Below are 19,461 nucleotides of genomic sequence, written 5' to 3' on the forward strand. Positions count from 1 at the left end.
TAATACCTGGGTCTCCTGCAAAATGTTGGATGTTGACAATCATATAATAACAAAAAAGACAAAAATAAATGAAACTAATAAAAGTATTCAAATATTCTAAGTCGAAAGCAAGGGAACCAAGCTGGTCTGGGATATCGCAAGGATAGTGCACGAGAAAGTTGATCGATGAAAGAAAGAATGTTGTACCGAAATAGATGAAAGGAAGGTAAATCATTGTTTGTGTTAACTTTTGATCGAAAGTACGAGAAATAAGGAACATGGATACAAAGAATAGTACTGGGCCATATATGTCCGAAAAGATTATGTCTAAGTAAACTGTGAGAGGAGTTGGTTTGTAAAAATTTAAAATTGATAAAGGCTGATCATAGAAAATTGTAGCTAAATTCAGTAGGGAGCATGCTTTTTGTTCTATTGTGGTAGCAGTTTTGCGGAAAAATCGTACAATAATAAGAATTAATAAAATTATTGGGAAATTTATCCGAATCCAGATCATAAGCAATGTAAAAGATGTGTTTTCGTATGCATATAATATGTCGATTTCTTTAATCTCGGGAGTATTAGAAACACTACCGACAAACTCGATTTCTGAGTAATCTAGAATTTTATCAACAAAGATTAACTGGATAAAATCGCTCTTTTTCGACGAAAAAGAAGGAAATATGTGTCTTGTATTTAAAATTCTGTAAATATGCATATTTGAAGAGTACTATTACCAACAAAATTTATTGATGAAATTAAAGCTTTGAAAGGAATTAATTCAAAATTTGGTACTGGAGATAATGTCAGATCAAGTAATTGTTCATCAAGAGAATCAAATGCCTCATCTTCATCAAAATTATCTCCTTTTAAACCAGTGGGACCTTGAGATGAGGATCGTTTCATGATAAAAAAAATGGCAGAATTTTACAATCCTATGAAGTAATGTGTTCAATTAGTGTACTATTGTCTATACATTTAGAGAAGTTTATTAAATGTGAAAAAAAGACATGAAAAAATAATCGAAAAATTAAAATTAAGCAGTTAAGAAGTAAAATGTATCGAATCATTAAATAATGCATATAGTGAATGTAAGTCAATGCTTTAAAACATATTTTAATTAGATGTATTTTTCATAGAAAAAAATGCATCAAATTTGAATTGAAAATTATTTAGATTAAATAATGCAGCAGCAAGTAACTACATTCGCAGAGGCCATAGCAAAGCTTACTGGAATCACGGAAAAAGAAGTCATGGAAACATTTAATATCGAAACTCTTCAATTGACAGAAGATATTAAACATATTTGCAATATATGGCTATCTCAGAAAGATGAAAAGGCTAAAATAGAGGATTCAATTCCAACATTTGAGAAATTAAGCCCAATTCAGAGCTCTCCTGGCAAAGAAGTAAGAAAATTTACAATTGAAGATTTAGCGTTAGCTTTTATAGAGATTTGCTGCACAAACGAAGGCAAGAATCGAATAATTGAAATTGTTCGAAGCATGAAAATCATTAATTTGATACTCAAAAAAAAATTAAAATTAACTTTGAAATTTCAGGAGCACGAACTCAATTTTGCTTTGATAAGACCTTCAAAAATCCTCCTACAATCAAGTTTAGTGAAAAATTGCTTGAATTCAGAAGTTTCCCCATTTTTGTAGAAAATGGTGTATCTACTGCCGTATTCATACCTGCTTTCTCTTTCGGTCATGAAGATGGACACATAATACATTTCTTAGAGGCAGGTCTTGATAGTTTTATCGAAAAATTGTTGGCGTCATGCAGATTTTTTAGGATGGTAGGACCATGGATCATGCTGACTGAAAGAGCATTAGCTAGTAAGGCAAATGTCATCGATTACTTTGAAAAGGCTTATCAAGATTTGCACTATATTAGAGAGGTTAGGAAATATCTGATTGAAAACGACCTCGATGATGATGCTAGAAAAAAGCTCGAAAAAGAATTAAAAGATGTTGCTGAGAATTACTTTCCTAAACAAGAGAAAGATATGATTTCATCTGTAATTACCATCAGCGACGGTTTAAAATTATTCCGAGAAATTTTTGATGAAGGAAATTACACTGAATTGATCAACATGTTGGATGATTGAGCATGATATTATCATCTGACACATTAATTGCGAGTGATGAATTCCTCATCAATTATTCTATTCAAAGTTTCAATATATCAGTTTTCAAAAGAGACAAATCCTTTTCTGATGTAGCTCTTTATCGCGAATTGCTCGAGTTTCATCCAAGCATTAAAAAAGAGTTTCCTTTCGAAGTTAAAGATGATACAGTTTTCATTCGCGCTAGTCACCTTTCAGATGAAGCATTGAAGTTTAATTGGAAACATTTGGAAAAAAATCAGTCAGTTTTTGCAAACCTGATGTTAGCTCTCCTTTCAAGATGTGGCTCTGATATTCACCTTCCAATTATGAATGGTAAAATCCCACTAATTAAATTCGAATGTGAATACAAAGATGAAGTTCAAAAAATCAATTTACAAAAGACTGAATTGAGCAATATGACCAGAAGTGAATGCGTTGCATTCATTACTAATCAACTGTTTGGAGGTGATAGCAATAAAGCTAACTTTTTTAATTCTGGAGCAGCCACAGAATTTTTCCAAATTATATACCCGGATATGAACGATTTTTATCTCTTATTCATTGATTCTAGAATTGACGACATCAAGGCGCACTTTGAATCCAAAGAAAAGTCCGAATTAATTCCTCCAGAGGAATTCGAAAAAATAATAACTTCTCCTTCCAATATTGAAACACTCCTGAATCAATCAGGAACTCCTAATTCTAACCTGGTTGCTCAAGGATCATCAATGAATTCTAAAGATTACTCATTGTCATCATCTTGTGAAGAAGAACAAAAAGAACCAGAAGATATTAATGATTTCCTCAAAACTTTTGGCAAAGATAAATCTAAAGATTATCTTGTAAAAAAGCCAAAAATAACTGCTCTTGATGAAGTCAAATTAAGAATTGATGCAATTAAAAATCACGAACTCTCTGAAAAAATTGATATAGAGTTGTGCTATAAAGGTTTCATTGTTTCTTTCCAATGCGATAGAAATACATCAAAAGAGAAAATTGTTGGAGAAGCTAAGAGACGTTTTATATCATTACAAAACATTCAAGATGACTACATAATCTTTTCTATTCCTGGGTTATCAACTTCAATTAATAACGCTGATTTAATTGATTTCTTAAAAACAAAGAGTTATTTAAAGCTCAATGTCCACATTAGAAAGCCGAGCTATATAAATTAAAAGTGGATATTGATCGCTAGGAATATTTATTTGAAGCATAATCCTAGGGGAAAGATGTAAATTTTATTTTAACGAACTAAATTATATTATAATCGTAATATTTTCATGAATAAAACTTTTTATCACCTAATAATCAATTCCACTGAATATATGCATATATGCATATGTCTATATAAAAAAATTAAGTGATCAATACATAAATCAATTTGAAGTGAATAGTATTCCAATATTCTATGAACATCATAATATATTAGTACTCGGTGAAAAAAAATTATTGGTTGAATGATTTTTTGTTCAATAAGCTTATATTATTTCACATTCCAGAGTCTTTATTATAGCATTGAACATTTTTATGATATATTTGAACTATAATTGATGAATACAATAAGTAAAAGTTGTATTAATCCAAGAATTTTAACGATAAAATTTGAATATGCCAAAGATTTTTTTCCCCTCAAAGATGTTGTAATACGATCAGATTTACATAATAAAAAGTAGTTTCAAATAAATTTCTCTAAGCATTTATGAAAAAATTATAACATAAATGCAATTGAAAATTTCAGTGAGCAATTTTGCGGTTTTTATAAATTTTAGTTTTTCAGATAAACAAAAGTATTAAATGACTTATAAGAAGGACCAATACAAGTTTCATTTCGGTGAATCGGAGATGAACAAGGATTCTGTGCTTAGATACATTCCAGATCCTAGAAGTAAAAGAAGAAAAAAAATTAGAGTTCCGTGGAAAGTTGTAAAATACATGTTAGAATTAAAAAGAATAGATTTTGATTGCTACTATACGAGTGATAAAGAAGATCCGTATGGAAAAGAAATTAAATTACACTATTATGCAGCTTTATATTATGATTCTGGAGCAAATCCTCTCGTTCTTGATTGCATGTATCGAGAAGCTCATTGGAACTTCTTCTTCCCTTTGAGATTCTCATCATACGGAAGAGCACTATATTTTTTCCTCATATTCACAGGAAGACTAACAGTAAGATATGAATGGCTCAATTCACTCCGAAATACGATCAAAATGCTTAGAAAGAATATTGGGAAGGGTTTCCTACTCGATTTGAAAGAAGACTTTGATGATGTTCAAAGAGGACTGAAAAACATAAGGAAACATATTCCAAAAGTCGACAACTATCCCAAAGGAACACTAATCTTCAATCAATGGGAATATGATTACTGTTATGAAAAACACTTAGAGATTTACAATGGGGTTCGTACACGTCAACCCTATATTTTGGATATGGATTCAAAGGTAACAGTTATCAATAGAGTAATTGTCGAAGTTACGGATGATACAGATACCGAGAAACAGGAAGTCAAATCAATATGATTAAAAACTTATTATAAATCTGAATATAAATATTTTGTATACTGATTTTTGCTTGTTACTTATCATTTAATTCATAGTCATATATTAAAATCTGTAAAATTTCATAATTTGAGAGTCAGGAAGTCAACACAATCGATAATATACATCACCAAATCATGTTAACTTTGAATACTAAATTTTGTTGACTGCCTAATATTTCCAAATTTATTTCTTCTGATTTTATAAAAAAAAATCATTGTTGAACATATATACTTGCGTTTAAAATATCATACATCATAATTTTATTCAAACAAACAAACATATAAAAATAAAAATTGAAAAATTAGAAATTAATGCGTTACTTTTTCCTTAAACTTTTGAAAAGAATCAAAGCAAAAGATTTTTGATTATTTTGATATTCAAAATTTTTGGAATTGAAAATTTGAAAATAATTTTGAAATAATAATAATAAATAAATAATAAAAAATAAGATGAATAAGATACTTCATCTGAGAAGTCAGAAGAGATGGCCTCACCAATTGCATTATCAGAAAATTCTCCAAGATTCATTGGTTCTTCGTAAATGTCCTTAAGAAACACCTCTTTGTTTGAATGCATGTACTCCATCACAATGGAAAGAGTGTTCACAAGTCCGAACTGGAAAATACCTGAAAACAAAGACTCTCTGACTGAATTCTCGGCCTGAAGAACAGAAAAAATAGAAATTCCGATGGAAACAAACAAAACAATAGTTCTATATGTGGATAACCTAATACCTGGGTCTCCTGCAAAATGTTGGATGTTGACAATCATATAATAACAAAAAAGACAAAAATAAATGAAACTAATAAAAGTATTCAAATATTCTAAGTCGAAAGCAAGGGAACCAAGCTGGTCTGGGATATCGCAAGGATAGTGCACGAGAAAGTTGATCGATGAAAGAAAGAATGTTGTACCGAAATAGATGAAAGGAAGGTAAATCATTGTTTGTGTTAACTTTTGATCGAAAGTACGAGAAATAAGGAACATGGATACAAAGAATAGTACTGGGCCATATATGTCCGAAAAGATTATGTCTAAGTAAACTGTGAGAGGAGTTGGTTTGTAAAAATTTAAATTGATAAAGGCTGATCATAGAAAATTGTAGCTAAATTCAGTAGGGAGCATGCTTTTTGTTCTATTGTGGTAGCAGTTTTGCGGAAAAATCGTACAATAATAAGAATTAAAAAATTATTGGGAAATTTATCCGAATCCAGATCATAAGCAATGTAAAAGATGTGTTTTCGTATGCATATAATATGTCGATTTCTTTAATCTCGGGAGTATTAGAAACACTACCGACAAACTCGATTTCTGAGTAATCTAGAATTTTATCAACAAAGATTAACTGGATAAAATCGCTCTTTTTCGACGAAAAAGAAGGAAATATGTGTCTTGTATTTAAAATTCTGTAAATATGCATATTTGAAGAGTACTATTACCAACAAAATTTATTGATGAAATTAAAGCTTTGAAAGGAATTAATTCAAAATTTGGTACTGGAGATAATGTCAGATCAAGTAATTGTTCATCAAGAGAATCAAATGCCTCATCTTCATCAAAATTATCTCCTTTTAAACCAGTGGGACCTTGAGATGAGGATCGTTTCATGATAAAAAAAATGGCAGAATTTTACAATCCTATGAAGTAATGTGTTCAATTAGTGTACTATTGTCTATACATTTAGAGAAGTTTATTAAATGTGAAAAAAAGACATGAAAAAATAATCGAAAAATTAAAATTAAGCAGTTAAGAAGTAAAATGTATCGAATCATTAAATAATGCATATAGTGAATGTTCAAAAAACATATTTTAATTAGATGTATTTTTCATAGAAAAAAATGCATCAAATTTGAATTGAAAATTATTTAGATTAAATAATGCAGCAGCAAGTAACTACATTCGCAGAGGCCATAGCAAAGCTTACTGGAATCACGGAAAAAGAAGTCATGGAAACATTTAATATCGAAACTCTTCAATTGACAGAAGATATTAAACATATTTGCAATATATGGCTATCTCAGAAAGATGAAAAGGCTAAAATAGAGGATTCAATTCCAACATTTGAGAAATTAAGCCCAATTCAGAGCTCTCCTGGCAAAGAAGTAAGAAAATTTACAATTGAAATTTAGCGTTAGCTTTTATAGAGATTTGCTGCACAAACGAAGGCAAGAATCGAATAATTGAAATTGTTCGAAGCATGAAAATCATTAATTTGATACTCAAAAAACAAATTAAAATTAACTTTGAAATTTCAGGAGCACGAACTCAATTTTGCTTTGATAAGACCTTCAAAATCCTCCTACAATCAAGTTTAGTGAAAAATTGCTTGAATTCAGAAGTTTCCCCATTTTTGTAGAAAATGGTGTATCTACTGCCGTATTCATACCTGCTTTCTCTTTCGGTCATGAAGATGGACACATAATACATTTTTAGAGGCAGGTCTTGATAGTTTTATCGAAAAATTGTTGGCGTCATGCAGATTTTTTAGGATGGTAGGACCATGGATCATGCTGACTGAAAGAGCATTAGCTAGTAAGGCAAATGTCATCGATTACTTTGAAAAGGCTTATCAAGATTTGCACTATATAGAGAGTTAGGAAATATCTGATTGAAAACGACCTCGATGATGATGCTAGAAAAAAGCTCGAAAAAGAATTAAAAGATGTTGCTGAGAATTACTTTCCTAAACAAGAGAAAGATATGATTTCATCGCTAATTACCATCAGCGACGGTTTAAAATTATTCCGAGAAATTTTTGATGAAGGAAATTACACTGAATTGATCAACATGTTGGATGATTGAGCATGATATTATCATCTGACACATTAATTGCGAGTGATGAATTCCTCATCAATTTTCTATTCAAAGTTCTCAATATATCAGTTTCAAAAGAGACAAATCCTTTTCTGATGTAGCTCTTTATCGCGAATTGCTCGAGTTTCATCCAAGCATTAAAAAAGAGTTTCCTTTCGAAGTTAAAGATGATACAGTTTTCATTCGCGCTAGTCACCTTTCAGATGAAGCATTGAAGTTTAATTGGAAACATTTGGAAAAAAATCAGTCAGTTTTTGCAAACCTGATGTTAGCTCTCCTTTCAAGATGTGGCTCTGATATTCACCTTCCAATTATGAATGGTAAAATCCCACTAATTAAATTCGAATGTGAATACAAAGATGAAGTTCAAAAAATCAATTTACAAAAGACTGAATTGAGCAATATGACCAGAAGTGAATGCGTTGCATTCATTACTAATCAACTGTTTGGAGGTGATAGCAATAAAGCTAACTTTTTTAATTCTGGAGCAGCCACAGAATTTTTCCAAATTATATACCCGGATATGAACGATTTTTATCTCTTATTCATTGATTCTAGAATTGACGACATCAAGGCGCACTTTGAATCCAAAGAAAAGTCCGAATTAATTCCTCCAGAGGAATTCGAAAAAATAATAACTTCTCCTTCCAATATTGAAACACTCCTGAATCAATCAGGAACTCCTAATTCTAACCTGGTTGCTCAAGGATCATCAATGAATTCTAAAGATTACTCATTGTCATCATCTTGTGAAGAAGAACAAAAAGAACCAGAAGATATTAATGATTTCCTCAAAACTTTTGGCAAAGATAAATCTAAAGATTATCTTGTAAAAAAGCCAAAAATAACTGCTCTTGATGAAGTCAAATTAAGAATTGATGCAATTAAAAATCACGAACTCTCTGAAAAAATTGATATAGAGTTGTGCTATAAAGGTTTCATTGTTTCTTTCCAATGCGATAGAAATACATCAAAAGAGAAAATTGTTGGAGAAGCTAAGAGACGTTTTATATCATTACAAAACATTCAAGATGACTACATAATCTTTTCTATTCCTGGGTTATCAACTTCAATTAATAACGCTGATTTAATTGATTTCTTAAAAACAAAGAGTTATTTAAAGCTCAATGTCCACATTAGAAAGCCGAGCTATATAAATTAAAAGTGGATATTGATCGCTAGGAATATTTATTTGAAGCATAATCCTAGGGGAAAGATGTAAATTTTATTTTAACGAACTAAATTATATTATAATCGTAATATTTTCATGAATAAAACTTTTTATCACCTAATAATCAATTCCACTGAATATATGCATATATGCATATGTCTATATAAAAAAATTAAGTGATCAATACATAAATCAATTTGAAGTGAATAGTATTCCAATATTCTATGAACATCATAATATATTAGTACTCGGTGAAAAAAAATTATTGGTTGAATGATTTTTTGTTCAATAAGCTTATATTATTTCACATTCCAGAGTCTTTATTATAGCATTGAACATTTTTATGATATATTTGAACTATAATTGATGAATACAATAAGTAAAAGTTGTATTAATCCAAGAATTTTAACGATAAAATTTGAATATGCCAAAGATTTTTTTCCCCTCAAAGATGTTGTAATACGATCAGATTTACATAATAAAAAGTAGTTTCAAATAAATTTCTCTAAGCATTTATGAAAAAATTATAACATAAATGCAATTGAAAATTTCAGTGAGCAATTTTGCGGTTTTTATAAATTTTAGTTTTTCAGATAAACAAAAGTATTAAATGACTTATAAGAAGGACCAATACAAGTTTCATTTCGGTGAATCGGAGATGAACAAGGATTCTGTGCTTAGATACATTCCAGATCCTAGAAGTAAAAGAAGAAAAAAAATTAGAGTTCCGTGGAAAGTTGTAAAATACATGTTAGAATTAAAAAGAATAGATTTTGATTGCTACTATACGAGTGATAAAGAAGATCCGTATGGAAAAGAAATTAAATTACACTATTATGCAGCTTTATATTATGATTCTGGAGCAAATCCTCTCGTTCTTGATTGCATGTATCGAGAAGCTCATTGGAACTTCTTCTTCCCTTTGAGATTCTCATCATACGGAAGAGCACTATATTTTTTCCTCATATTCACAGGAAGACTAACAGTAAGATATGAATGGCTCAATTCACTCCGAAATACGATCAAAATGCTTAGAAAGAATATTGGGAAGGGTTTCCTACTCGATTTGAAAGAAGACTTTGATGATGTTCAAAGAGGACTGAAAAACATAAGGAAACATATTCCAAAAGTCGACAACTATCCCAAAGGAACACTAATCTTCAATCAATGGGAATATGATTACTGTTATGAAAAACACTTAGAGATTTACAATGGGGTTCGTACACGTCAACCCTATATTTTGGATATGGATTCAAAGGTAACAGTTATCAATAGAGTAATTGTCGAAGTTACGGATGATACAGATACCGAGAAACAGGAAGTCAAATCAATATGATTAAAAACTTATTATAAATCTGAATATAAATATTTTGTATACTGATTTTTGCTTGTTACTTATCATTTAATTCATAGTCATATATTAAAATCTGTAAAATTTCATAATTTGAGAGTCAGGAAGTCAACACAATCGATAATATACATCACCAAATCATGTTAACTTTGAATACTAAATTTTGTTGACTGCCTAATATTTCCAAATTTATTTCTTCTGATTTTATAAAAAAAAATCATTGTTGAACATATATACTTGCGTTTAAAATATCATACATCATAATTTTATTCAAACAAACAAACATATAAAAATAAAAATTGAAAAATTAGAAATTAATGCGTTACTTTTTCCTTAAACTTTTGAAAAGAATCAAAGCAAAAGATTTTTGATTATTTTGATATTCAAAATTTTTGGAATTGAAAATTTGAAAATAATTTTGAATAATAATAATAAATAAATAAAAAAAGAATGAATAATAACTTTCTATTCATATTGTTCAGATGAATAAGATACTTCATCTGAGAAGTCAGAAGAGATGGCCTCACCAATTGCATTATCAGAAAATTCTCCAAGATTCATTGGTTCTTCGTAAATGTCCTTAAGAAACACCTCTTTGTTTGAATGCATGTACTCCATCACAATGGAAAGAGTGTTCACAAGTCCGAACTGGAAAATACCTGAAAACAAAGACTCTCTGACTGAATTCTCGGCCTGAAGAACAGAAAAAATAGAAATTCCGATGGAAACAAACAAAACAATAGTTCTATATGTGGATAACCTAATACCTGGGTCTCCTGCAAAATGTTGGATGTTGACAATCATATAATAACAAAAAAGACAAAAATAAATGAAACTAATAAAAGTATTCAAATATTCTAAGTCGAAAGCAAGGGAACCAAGCTGGTCTGGGATATCGCAAGGATAGTGCACGAGAAAGTTGATCGATGAAAGAAAGAATGTTGTACCGAAATAGATGAAAGGAAGGTAAATCATTGTTTGTGTTAACTTTTGATCGAAAGTACGAGAAATAAGGAACATGGATACAAAGAATAGTACTGGGCCATATATGTCCGAAAAGATTATGTCTAAGTAAACTGTGAGAGGAGTTGGTTTGTAAAAATTTAAAATTGATAAAGGCTGATCATAGAAAATTGTAGCTAAATTCAGTAGGGAGCATGCTTTTTGTTCTATTGTGGTAGCAGTTTTGCGGAAAAATCGTACAATAATAAGAATTAATAAAATTATTGGGAAATTTATCCGAATCCAGATCATAAGCAATGTAAAAGATGTGTTTTCGTATGCATATAATATGTCGATTTCTTTAATCTCGGGAGTATTAGAAACACTACCGACAAACTCGATTTCTGAGTAATCTAGAATTTTATCAACAAAGATTAACTGGATAAAATCGCTCTTTTTCGACGAAAAAGAAGGAAATATGTGTCTTGTATTTAAAATTCTGTAAATATGCATATTTGAAGAGTACTATTACCAACAAAATTTATTGATGAAATTAAAGCTTTGAAAGGAATTAATTCAAAATTTGGTACTGGAGATAATGTCAGATCAAGTAATTGTTCATCAAGAGAATCAAATGCCTCATCTTCATCAAAATTATCTCCTTTTAAACCAGTGGGACCTTGAGATGAGGATCGTTTCATGATAAAAAAAATGGCAGAATTTTACAATCCTATGAAGTAATGTGTTCAATTAGTGTACTATTGTCTATACATTTAGAGAAGTTTATTAAATGTGAAAAAAAGACATGAAAAAATAATCGAAAAATTAAAATTAAGCAGTTAAGAAGTAAAATGTATCGAATCATTAAATAATGCATATAGTGAATGTAAGTCAATGCTTTAAAACATATTTTAATTAGATGTATTTTTCATAGAAAAAAATGCATCAAATTTGAATTGAAAATTATTTAGATTAAATAATGCAGCAGCAAGTAACTACATTCGCAGAGGCCATAGCAAAGCTTACTGGAATCACGGAAAAAGAAGTCATGGAAACATTTAATATCGAAACTCTTCAATTGACAGAAGATATTAAACATATTTGCAATATATGGCTATCTCAGAAAGATGAAAAGGCTAAAATAGAGGATTCAATTCCAACATTTGAGAAATTAAGCCCAATTCAGAGCTCTCCTGGCAAAGAAGTAAGAAAATTTACAATTGAAGATTTAGCGTTAGCTTTTATAGAGATTTGCTGCACAAACGAAGGCAAGAATCGAATAATTGAAATTGTTCGAAGCATGAAAATCATTAATTTGATACTCAAAAAACAAATTAAAATTAACTTTGAAATTTCAGGAGCACGAACTCAATTTTGCTTTGATAAGACCTTCAAAAATCCTCCTACAATCAAGTTTAGTGAAAAATTGCTTGAATTCAGAAGTTTCCCCATTTTTGTAGAAAATGGTGTATCTACTGCCGTATTCATACCTGCTTTCTCTTTCGGTCATGAAGATGGACACATAATACATTTCTTAGAGGCAGGTCTTGATAGTTTTATCGAAAAATTGTTGGCGTCATGCAGATTTTTTAGGATGGTAGGACCATGGATCATGCTGACTGAAAGAGCATTAGCTAGTAAGGCAAATGTCATCGATTACTTTGAAAAGGCTTATCAAGATTTGCACTATATTAGAGAGGTTAGGAAATATCTGATTGAAAACGACCTCGATGATGATGCTAGAAAAAAGCTCGAAAAAGAATTAAAAGATGTTGCTGAGAATTACTTTCCTAAACAAGAGAAAGATATGATTTCATCTGTAATTACCATCAGCGACGGTTTAAAATTATTCCGAGAAATTTTTGATGAAGGAAATTACACTGAATTGATCAACATGTTGGATGAATTGAGCATGATATTATCATCTGACACATTAATTGCGAGTGATGAATTCCTCATCAATTATTCTATTCAAAGTTTCAATATATCAGTTTTCAAAAGAGACAAATCCTTTTCTGATGTAGCTCTTTATCGCGAATTGCTCGAGTTTCATCCAAGCATTAAAAAAGAGTTTCCTTTCGAAGTTAAAGATGATACAGTTTTCATTCGCGCTAGTCACCTTTCAGATGAAGCATTGAAGTTTAATTGGAAACATTTGGAAAAAAATCAGTCAGTTTTTGCAAACCTGATGTTAGCTCTCCTTTCAAGATGTGGCTCTGATATTCACCTTCCAATTATGAATGGTAAAATCCCACTAATTAAATTCGAATGTGAATACAAAGATGAAGTTCAAAAAATCAATTTACAAAAGACTGAATTGAGCAATATGACCAGAAGTGAATGCGTTGCATTCATTACTAATCAACTGTTTGGAGGTGATAGCAATAAAGCTAACTTTTTTAATTCTGGAGCAGCCACAGAATTTTTCCAAATTATATACCCGGATATGAACGATTTTTATCTCTTATTCATTGATTCTAGAATTGACGACATCAAGGCGCACTTTGAATCCAAAGAAAAGTCCGAATTAATTCCTCCAGAGGAATTCGAAAAAATAATAACTTCTCCTTCCAATATTGAAACACTCCTGAATCAATCAGGAACTCCTAATTCTAACCTGGTTGCTCAAGGATCATCAATGAATTCTAAAGATTACTCATTGTCATCATCTTGTGAAGAAGAACAAAAAGAACCAGAAGATATTAATGATTTCCTCAAAACTTTTGGCAAAGATAAATCTAAAGATTATCTTGTAAAAAAGCCAAAAATAACTGCTCTTGATGAAGTCAAATTAAGAATTGATGCAATTAAAAATCACGAACTCTCTGAAAAAATTGATATAGAGTTGTGCTATAAAGGTTTCATTGTTTCTTTCCAATGCGATAGAAATACATCAAAAGAGAAAATTGTTGGAGAAGCTAAGAGACGTTTTATATCATTACAAAACATTCAAGATGACTACATAATCTTTTCTATTCCTGGGTTATCAACTTCAATTAATAACGCTGATTTAATTGATTTCTTAAAAACAAAGAGTTATTTAAAGCTCAATGTCCACATTAGAAAGCCGAGCTATATAAATTAAAAGTGGATATTGATCGCTAGGAATATTTATTTGAAGCATAATCCTAGGGGAAAGATGTAAATTTTATTTTAACGAACTAAATTATATTATAATCGTAATATTTTCATGAATAAAACTTTTTATCACCTAATAATCAATTCCACTGAATATATGCATATATGCATATGTCTATATAAAAAAATTAAGTGATCAATACATAAATCAATTTGAAGTGAATAGTATTCCAATATTCTATGAACATCATAATATATTAGTACTCGGTGAAAAAAAATTATTGGTTGAATGATTTTTTGTTCAATAAGCTTATATTATTTCACATTCCAGAGTCTTTATTATAGCATTGAACATTTTTATGATATATTTGAACTATAATTGATGAATACAATAAGTAAAAGTTGTATTAATCCAAGAATTTTAACGATAAAATTTGAATATGCCAAAGATTTTTTTCCCCTCAAAGATGTTGTAATACGATCAGATTTACATAATAAAAAGTAGTTTCAAATAAATTTCTCTAAGCATTTATGAAAAAATTATAACATAAATGCAATTGAAAATTTCAGTGAGCAATTTTGCGGTTTTTATAAATTTTAGTTTTTCAGATAAACAAAAGTATTAAATGACTTATAAGAAGGACCAATACAAGTTTCATTTCGGTGAATCGGAGATGAACAAGGATTCTGTGCTTAGATACATTCCAGATCCTAGAAGTAAAAGAAGAAAAAAAATTAGAGTTCCGTGGAAAGTTGTAAAATACATGTTAGAATTAAAAAGAATAGATTTTGATTGCTACTATACGAGTGATAAAGAAGATCCGTATGGAAAAGAAATTAAATTACACTATTATGCAGCTTTATATTATGATTCTGGAGCAAATCCTCTCGTTCTTGATTGCATGTATCGAGAAGCTCATTGGAACTTCTTCTTCCCTTTGAGATTCTCATCATACGGAAGAGCACTATATTTTTTCCTCATATTCACAGGAAGACTAACAGTAAGATATGAATGGCTCAATTCACTCCGAAATACGATCAAAATGCTTAGAAAGAATATTGGGAAGGGTTTCCTACTCGATTTGAAAGAAGACTTTGATGATGTTCAAAGAGGACTGAAAAACATAAGGAAACATATTCCAAAAGTCGACAACTATCCCAAAGGAACACTAATCTTCAATCAATGGGAATATGATTACTGTTATGAAAAACACTTAGAGATTTACAATGGGTTCGTACACGTCAACCCTATATTTTGGATATGGATTCAAAGGTAACAGTTATCAATAGAGTAATTGTCGAAGTTACGGATGATACAGATACCGAGAAACAGGAAGTCAAATCAATATGATTAAAAACTTATTATAAATCTGAATATAAATATTTTGTATACTGATTTTTGCTTGTTACTTATCATTTAATTCATAGTCATATATTAAAATCTGTAAAATTTCATAATTTGAGAGTCAGGAAGTCAACACAATCGATAATATACATCACCAAATCATGTTAACTTTGAATACTAAATTTTGTTGACTGCCTAATATTTCCAAATTTATTTCTTCTGATTTTATAAAAAAAAATCATTGTTGAACATATATACTTGCGTTTAAAATATCATACATCATAATTTTATTCAAACAAACAAACATATAAAAATAAAAATTGAAAAATTAGAAATTAATGCGTTACTTTTTCCTTAAACTTTTGAAAAGAATCAAAGCAAAAGATTTTTGATTATTTTGATATTCAAAATTTTTGGAATTGAAAATTTGAAAATAATTTTGAAATAATAATAATAAATAAATAAAAAAGAATGAATAATAACTTTCTATTCATATTGTTCAGATGAATAAGATACTTCATCTGAGAAGTCAGAAGAGATGGCCTCACCAATTGCATTATCAGAAAATTCTCCAAGATTCATTGGTTCTTCGTAAATGTCCTTAAGAAACACCTCTTTGTTTGAATGCATGTACTCCATCACAATGGAAAGAGTGTTCACAAGTCCGAACTGGAAAATACCTGAAAACAAAGACTCTCTGACTGAATTCTCGGCCTGAAGAACAGAAAAAATAGAAATTCCGATGGAAACAAACAAAACAATAGTTCTATATGTGGATAACCTAATACCTGGGTCTCCTGCAAAATGTTGGATGTTGACAATCATATAATAACAAAAAAGACAAAAATAAATGAAACTAATAAAAGTATTCAAATATTCTAAGTCGAAAGCAAGGGAACCAAGCTGGTCTGGGATATCGCAAGGATAGTGCACGAGAAAGTTGATCGATGAAAGAAAGAATGTTGTACCGAAATAGATGAAAGGAAGGTAAATCATTGTTTGTGTTAACTTTTGATCGAAAGTACGAGAAATAAGGAACATGGATACAAAGAATAGTACTGGGCCATATATGTCCGAAAAGATTATGTCTAAGTAAACTGTGAGAGGAGTTGGTTTGTAAAAATTTAAAATTGATAAAGGCTGATCATAGAAAATTGTAGCTAAATTCAGTAGGGAGCATGCTTTTTGTTCTATTGTGGTAGCAGTTTTGCGGAAAAATCGTACAATAATAAGAATTAATAAAATTATTGGGAAATTTATCCGAATCCAGATCATAAGCAATGTAAAAGATGTGTTTTCGTATGCATATAATATGTCGATTTCTTTAATCTCGGGAGTATTAGAAACACTACCGACAAACTCGATTTCTGAGTAATCTAGAATTTTATCAACAAAGATTAACTGGATAAAATCGCTCTTTTTCGACGAAAAAGAAGGAAATATGTGTCTTGTATTGCGCAACATCATTGAAGGTTTCTCATAATAAGATTTATAAGAAATATTAAAAGTATATGAAAGAGAAATCTTCTTGAATTGGGTTAAACCTGGTATCTTCATATATATTTGAAGGTTATTGTTCATTGGACGAGTAATCTTAAATTTGGATACAATAGGAATTATCGGAAGACTGTTTTGAGCTGCTGTTTTCTTATGTGTAGTAGATGTATACGATGTTGTGTATGTTGGAATAAAGCCAATGGCTAATAAAAAAATAAATAAAACGCCAAATCCAAAATAAGGAGCGTATTTTCCATTATGATCTGATGAATCTATTATCATTTCAATATTGTTTGTTGTATCATCACCGATTGCAATTGAAAATAAGTGATTTTGGTCATCAAATTCTTTCATTTTTTATTTTTATTTTTTTGTCAGATTCTATAAAAAAAGTCGGGGCTGAGTCATATACAGCTTTAAGCAAGCTTATTATATGCAAATAGACTAACTTTGCCTTATAGTAAAAATGAATTCATATGTTGCTCAACTTAGTTTAGTTCATATTTTGAATTGTTTTAATGATATTGTCTGCAGACATATCAAATTGCTATTATTCATGAAACTTGAATCAACAGATCATTAGCTTGTTTTATGCCTGACGATTGAAATAATAATAATATTACTCAAAGTCTATGATTATCGACGAAAACATCTGGTTCTGATAAAGGAAACTCAATGCTTTGCAATAATTTATATGTCATTGTTGAAGAATTCATTTGGAATTTTTAAACATTTTGAAATGAAATTTTATAGATATATTTTCATAAAACGTATAGCAATGAGATTATTTTTAATCTAAATTTCGATTTTTAAAAAATTTCGGATTTTTTGTAAAGTAACGGTTTTTCTATAGGAATCAGTCCATGAATCTGAATCACGAATACATTGCTGCTCATCTCAGTGATTATATTCAAAACGAAAACTTTTTTGATACATTCGATATCATAGAGATCAAAAGAATCATGAAATATTCACGTTTAACCGCCGATGAGTACGTTACTCTTCTTAAACAGTCTTCATCAACTCTTAATGCCAAAGAATTATATATCAGTACACGAAAAGCAAATGTTACTATCCAAAACATCGAAGAAGTTGTTTCAATTCTTAACTTCGTCAAAAAGTACATGAAATTCCATATATTTGATGGAATTATTGATTTCATCAATGAAAACGACAAACATATGCGTGATTCTAAAGAAGAAATCAAACAACATCAAACAGAAATAAAAACATTACAGAATCAAATACAAAATTCTGCCAAAGAAACTACAGTCACTCGAACTAATGAAGATCACAACTATTCTAGAGAATTTTTAACCAAAATCTCATCACTTAAAGAAACCAAAGATTTTTATCGTGTTTACCAATTCTTTGAAGAACTTTCTTCTAAAGGAAATCGCGAAATTATTTCAAAGGCTTGTGAAGAAGGACTTTGGAAGAAGACAACAGATTATGGAAAGAATGTACTTCATGTTGCAAGTGAAAAAGGAAATCTTAATCTTGTCAAATCACTTATTGAATGTGGCTGTGATAAAGAAGCAAAGTCTAAATATGGATATACTCCACTCATTTGGGCATCATATTATGGTTATCTTGAAGTTGTTAAATATCTTATCTCAGTTGGAGCTGATAAAGAAGCAAAAGAAAATAATGGATATACTCCACTCATTTGGGCATCATATTATGGTTATCTTGAAGTTGTTAAATATCTTATCTCAGTTGGAGCTGATAAAGAAGCAAAAGAAAATAATGGATATACTCCACTCATTTTTGCATCAGATAATGGTCATCTTGAAGTTGTTAAATATCTTATCTCAGTTGGAGCTGATAAAGAAGCAAAGTCTAAATATGGATCTACTCCACTGCATTATGCATCAATTAATGGTCATCTTGAAGTTGTTAAATATCTTATCTCAGTTGGAGCTGATAAAGAAGCAAAAGAAAATAATGGATATACTCCACTCATTTGGGCATCATATTATGGTTATCTTGAAGTTGTTAAATATCTTATCTCAGTTGGAGCTGATAAAGAAGCAAAAGAAAATAATGGATATACTCCACTCATTTGGGCATCATATTATGGTTATCTTGAAGTTGTTAAATATCTTATCTCAGTTGGAGCTGATAAAGAAGCAAAGAATGATGATGGATATACTGCACTCTCGCTTGCAAAAGGTGAAGTAAGAGATTATCTAAAATCTATTGGAGCAAAGTAATATAATCTAACCAGATAACATAATTATATTAAAACTAACAATATTCTTATTTCCAATCTATTCTTCATATGAATATTGTTTATTATTTATTGTTTATTTTTCATTTAATTCATTAATTAAAATAAACAATTTTATTATTCATATTTATCAACAACAAAATAATATCAAATATCATTTTATCAAGTTCCTGACATTTCTTCTTCTATTTAAAATTACACATTATATTTTTAAGTTTCGAAGTGGAGAATCAGAGAAAAAAAAGTGATTTGGACCATAATACTTTAATTTATGAATATTTTGACGCATATAAAGTATTATTTGATGCTAATGCACTTAATGATCGCTGGAACAATTCTGACTTACAACTATTACGATAACTTTTTCATTAAAGACATTTTTGTTGATAACAACATTTTT

The 19,461-nt window shown here is 29.7% G+C and overlaps 8 protein-coding genes across 8 annotated transcripts; 6 read left to right on the forward strand and 2 right to left on the reverse strand.

Moving 5' to 3' along the window:
* Positions 1 to 728: 728 nt before the first annotated feature.
* TVAGG3_0773340 (uncharacterized protein) lies at positions 729 to 3,346 on the forward strand (the record flags this gene model as incomplete). Its single annotated transcript, XM_051246044.1, has 1 exon — positions 1,775 to 2,089. The coding sequence occupies one exon, from the start codon at positions 1,775 to 1,777 to the stop codon at positions 2,087 to 2,089; it is 315 nt and encodes a 104-aa protein (XP_051092631.1).
* Positions 3,347 to 3,883: 537 nt separating this feature from the next.
* On the forward strand, positions 3,884 to 4,457 carry TVAGG3_0773350 (uncharacterized protein; the record flags this gene model as incomplete). The annotated part of the gene is made up of 1 exon (XM_051246045.1): positions 3,884 to 4,457. A coding segment is annotated over one exon (574 nt), but the record flags the coding sequence as incomplete, so codon positions are not given.
* Positions 4,458 to 7,559: 3,102 nt separating this feature from the next.
* Positions 7,560 to 8,606, forward strand: TVAGG3_0773360 (uncharacterized protein; the record flags this gene model as incomplete). The annotated part of the gene is made up of 1 exon (XM_051246046.1): positions 7,560 to 8,606. One exon carries the CDS (start codon positions 7,560 to 7,562, stop codon positions 8,604 to 8,606), a length of 1,047 nt encoding a protein of 348 aa, XP_051092633.1.
* A 667-nt stretch (positions 8,607 to 9,273) lies between these two features.
* TVAGG3_0773370 (uncharacterized protein) lies at positions 9,274 to 9,951 on the forward strand (the record flags this gene model as incomplete). Its single annotated transcript, XM_051246047.1, has 1 exon — positions 9,274 to 9,951. One exon carries the CDS (start codon positions 9,274 to 9,276, stop codon positions 9,949 to 9,951), a length of 678 nt encoding a protein of 225 aa, XP_051092634.1.
* A 480-nt stretch (positions 9,952 to 10,431) lies between these two features.
* TVAGG3_0773380 (uncharacterized protein) lies at positions 10,432 to 10,986 on the reverse strand (the record flags this gene model as incomplete). Its single annotated transcript, XM_051246048.1, has 1 exon — positions 10,432 to 10,986. The coding sequence occupies one exon, from the start codon at positions 10,984 to 10,986 to the stop codon at positions 10,432 to 10,434; it is 555 nt and encodes a 184-aa protein (XP_051092635.1).
* Positions 10,987 to 11,455: 469 nt separating this feature from the next.
* TVAGG3_0773390 (uncharacterized protein) lies at positions 11,456 to 14,075 on the forward strand (the record flags this gene model as incomplete). Its single annotated transcript, XM_001319074.2, has 1 exon — positions 12,503 to 13,993. One exon carries the CDS (start codon positions 12,503 to 12,505, stop codon positions 13,991 to 13,993), a length of 1,491 nt encoding a protein of 496 aa, XP_001319109.2.
* A 1,599-nt stretch (positions 14,076 to 15,674) lies between these two features.
* TVAGG3_0773400 (transmembrane protein 181 family) lies at positions 15,675 to 17,182 on the reverse strand (the record flags this gene model as incomplete). The annotated part of the gene is made up of 1 exon (XM_001319076.1): positions 15,818 to 17,182. The coding sequence occupies one exon, from the start codon at positions 17,180 to 17,182 to the stop codon at positions 15,818 to 15,820; it is 1,365 nt and encodes a 454-aa protein (XP_001319111.1).
* Positions 17,183 to 17,616: 434 nt separating this feature from the next.
* On the forward strand, positions 17,617 to 19,192 carry TVAGG3_0773410 (ankyrin repeat protein family; the record flags this gene model as incomplete). Its single annotated transcript, XM_001319077.1, has 1 exon — positions 17,692 to 19,044. The coding sequence occupies one exon, from the start codon at positions 17,692 to 17,694 to the stop codon at positions 19,042 to 19,044; it is 1,353 nt and encodes a 450-aa protein (XP_001319112.1).
* Between the last annotated feature and the right edge of the window lie 269 nt (positions 19,193 to 19,461).

The sequence above is a fragment of the Trichomonas vaginalis genome, chromosome III, assembly GCF_026262505.1.
Source record: "Trichomonas vaginalis G3 chromosome III, whole genome shotgun sequence".
Taxonomy (NCBI): Eukaryota; Parabasalia; order Trichomonadida; family Trichomonadidae; genus Trichomonas; species Trichomonas vaginalis.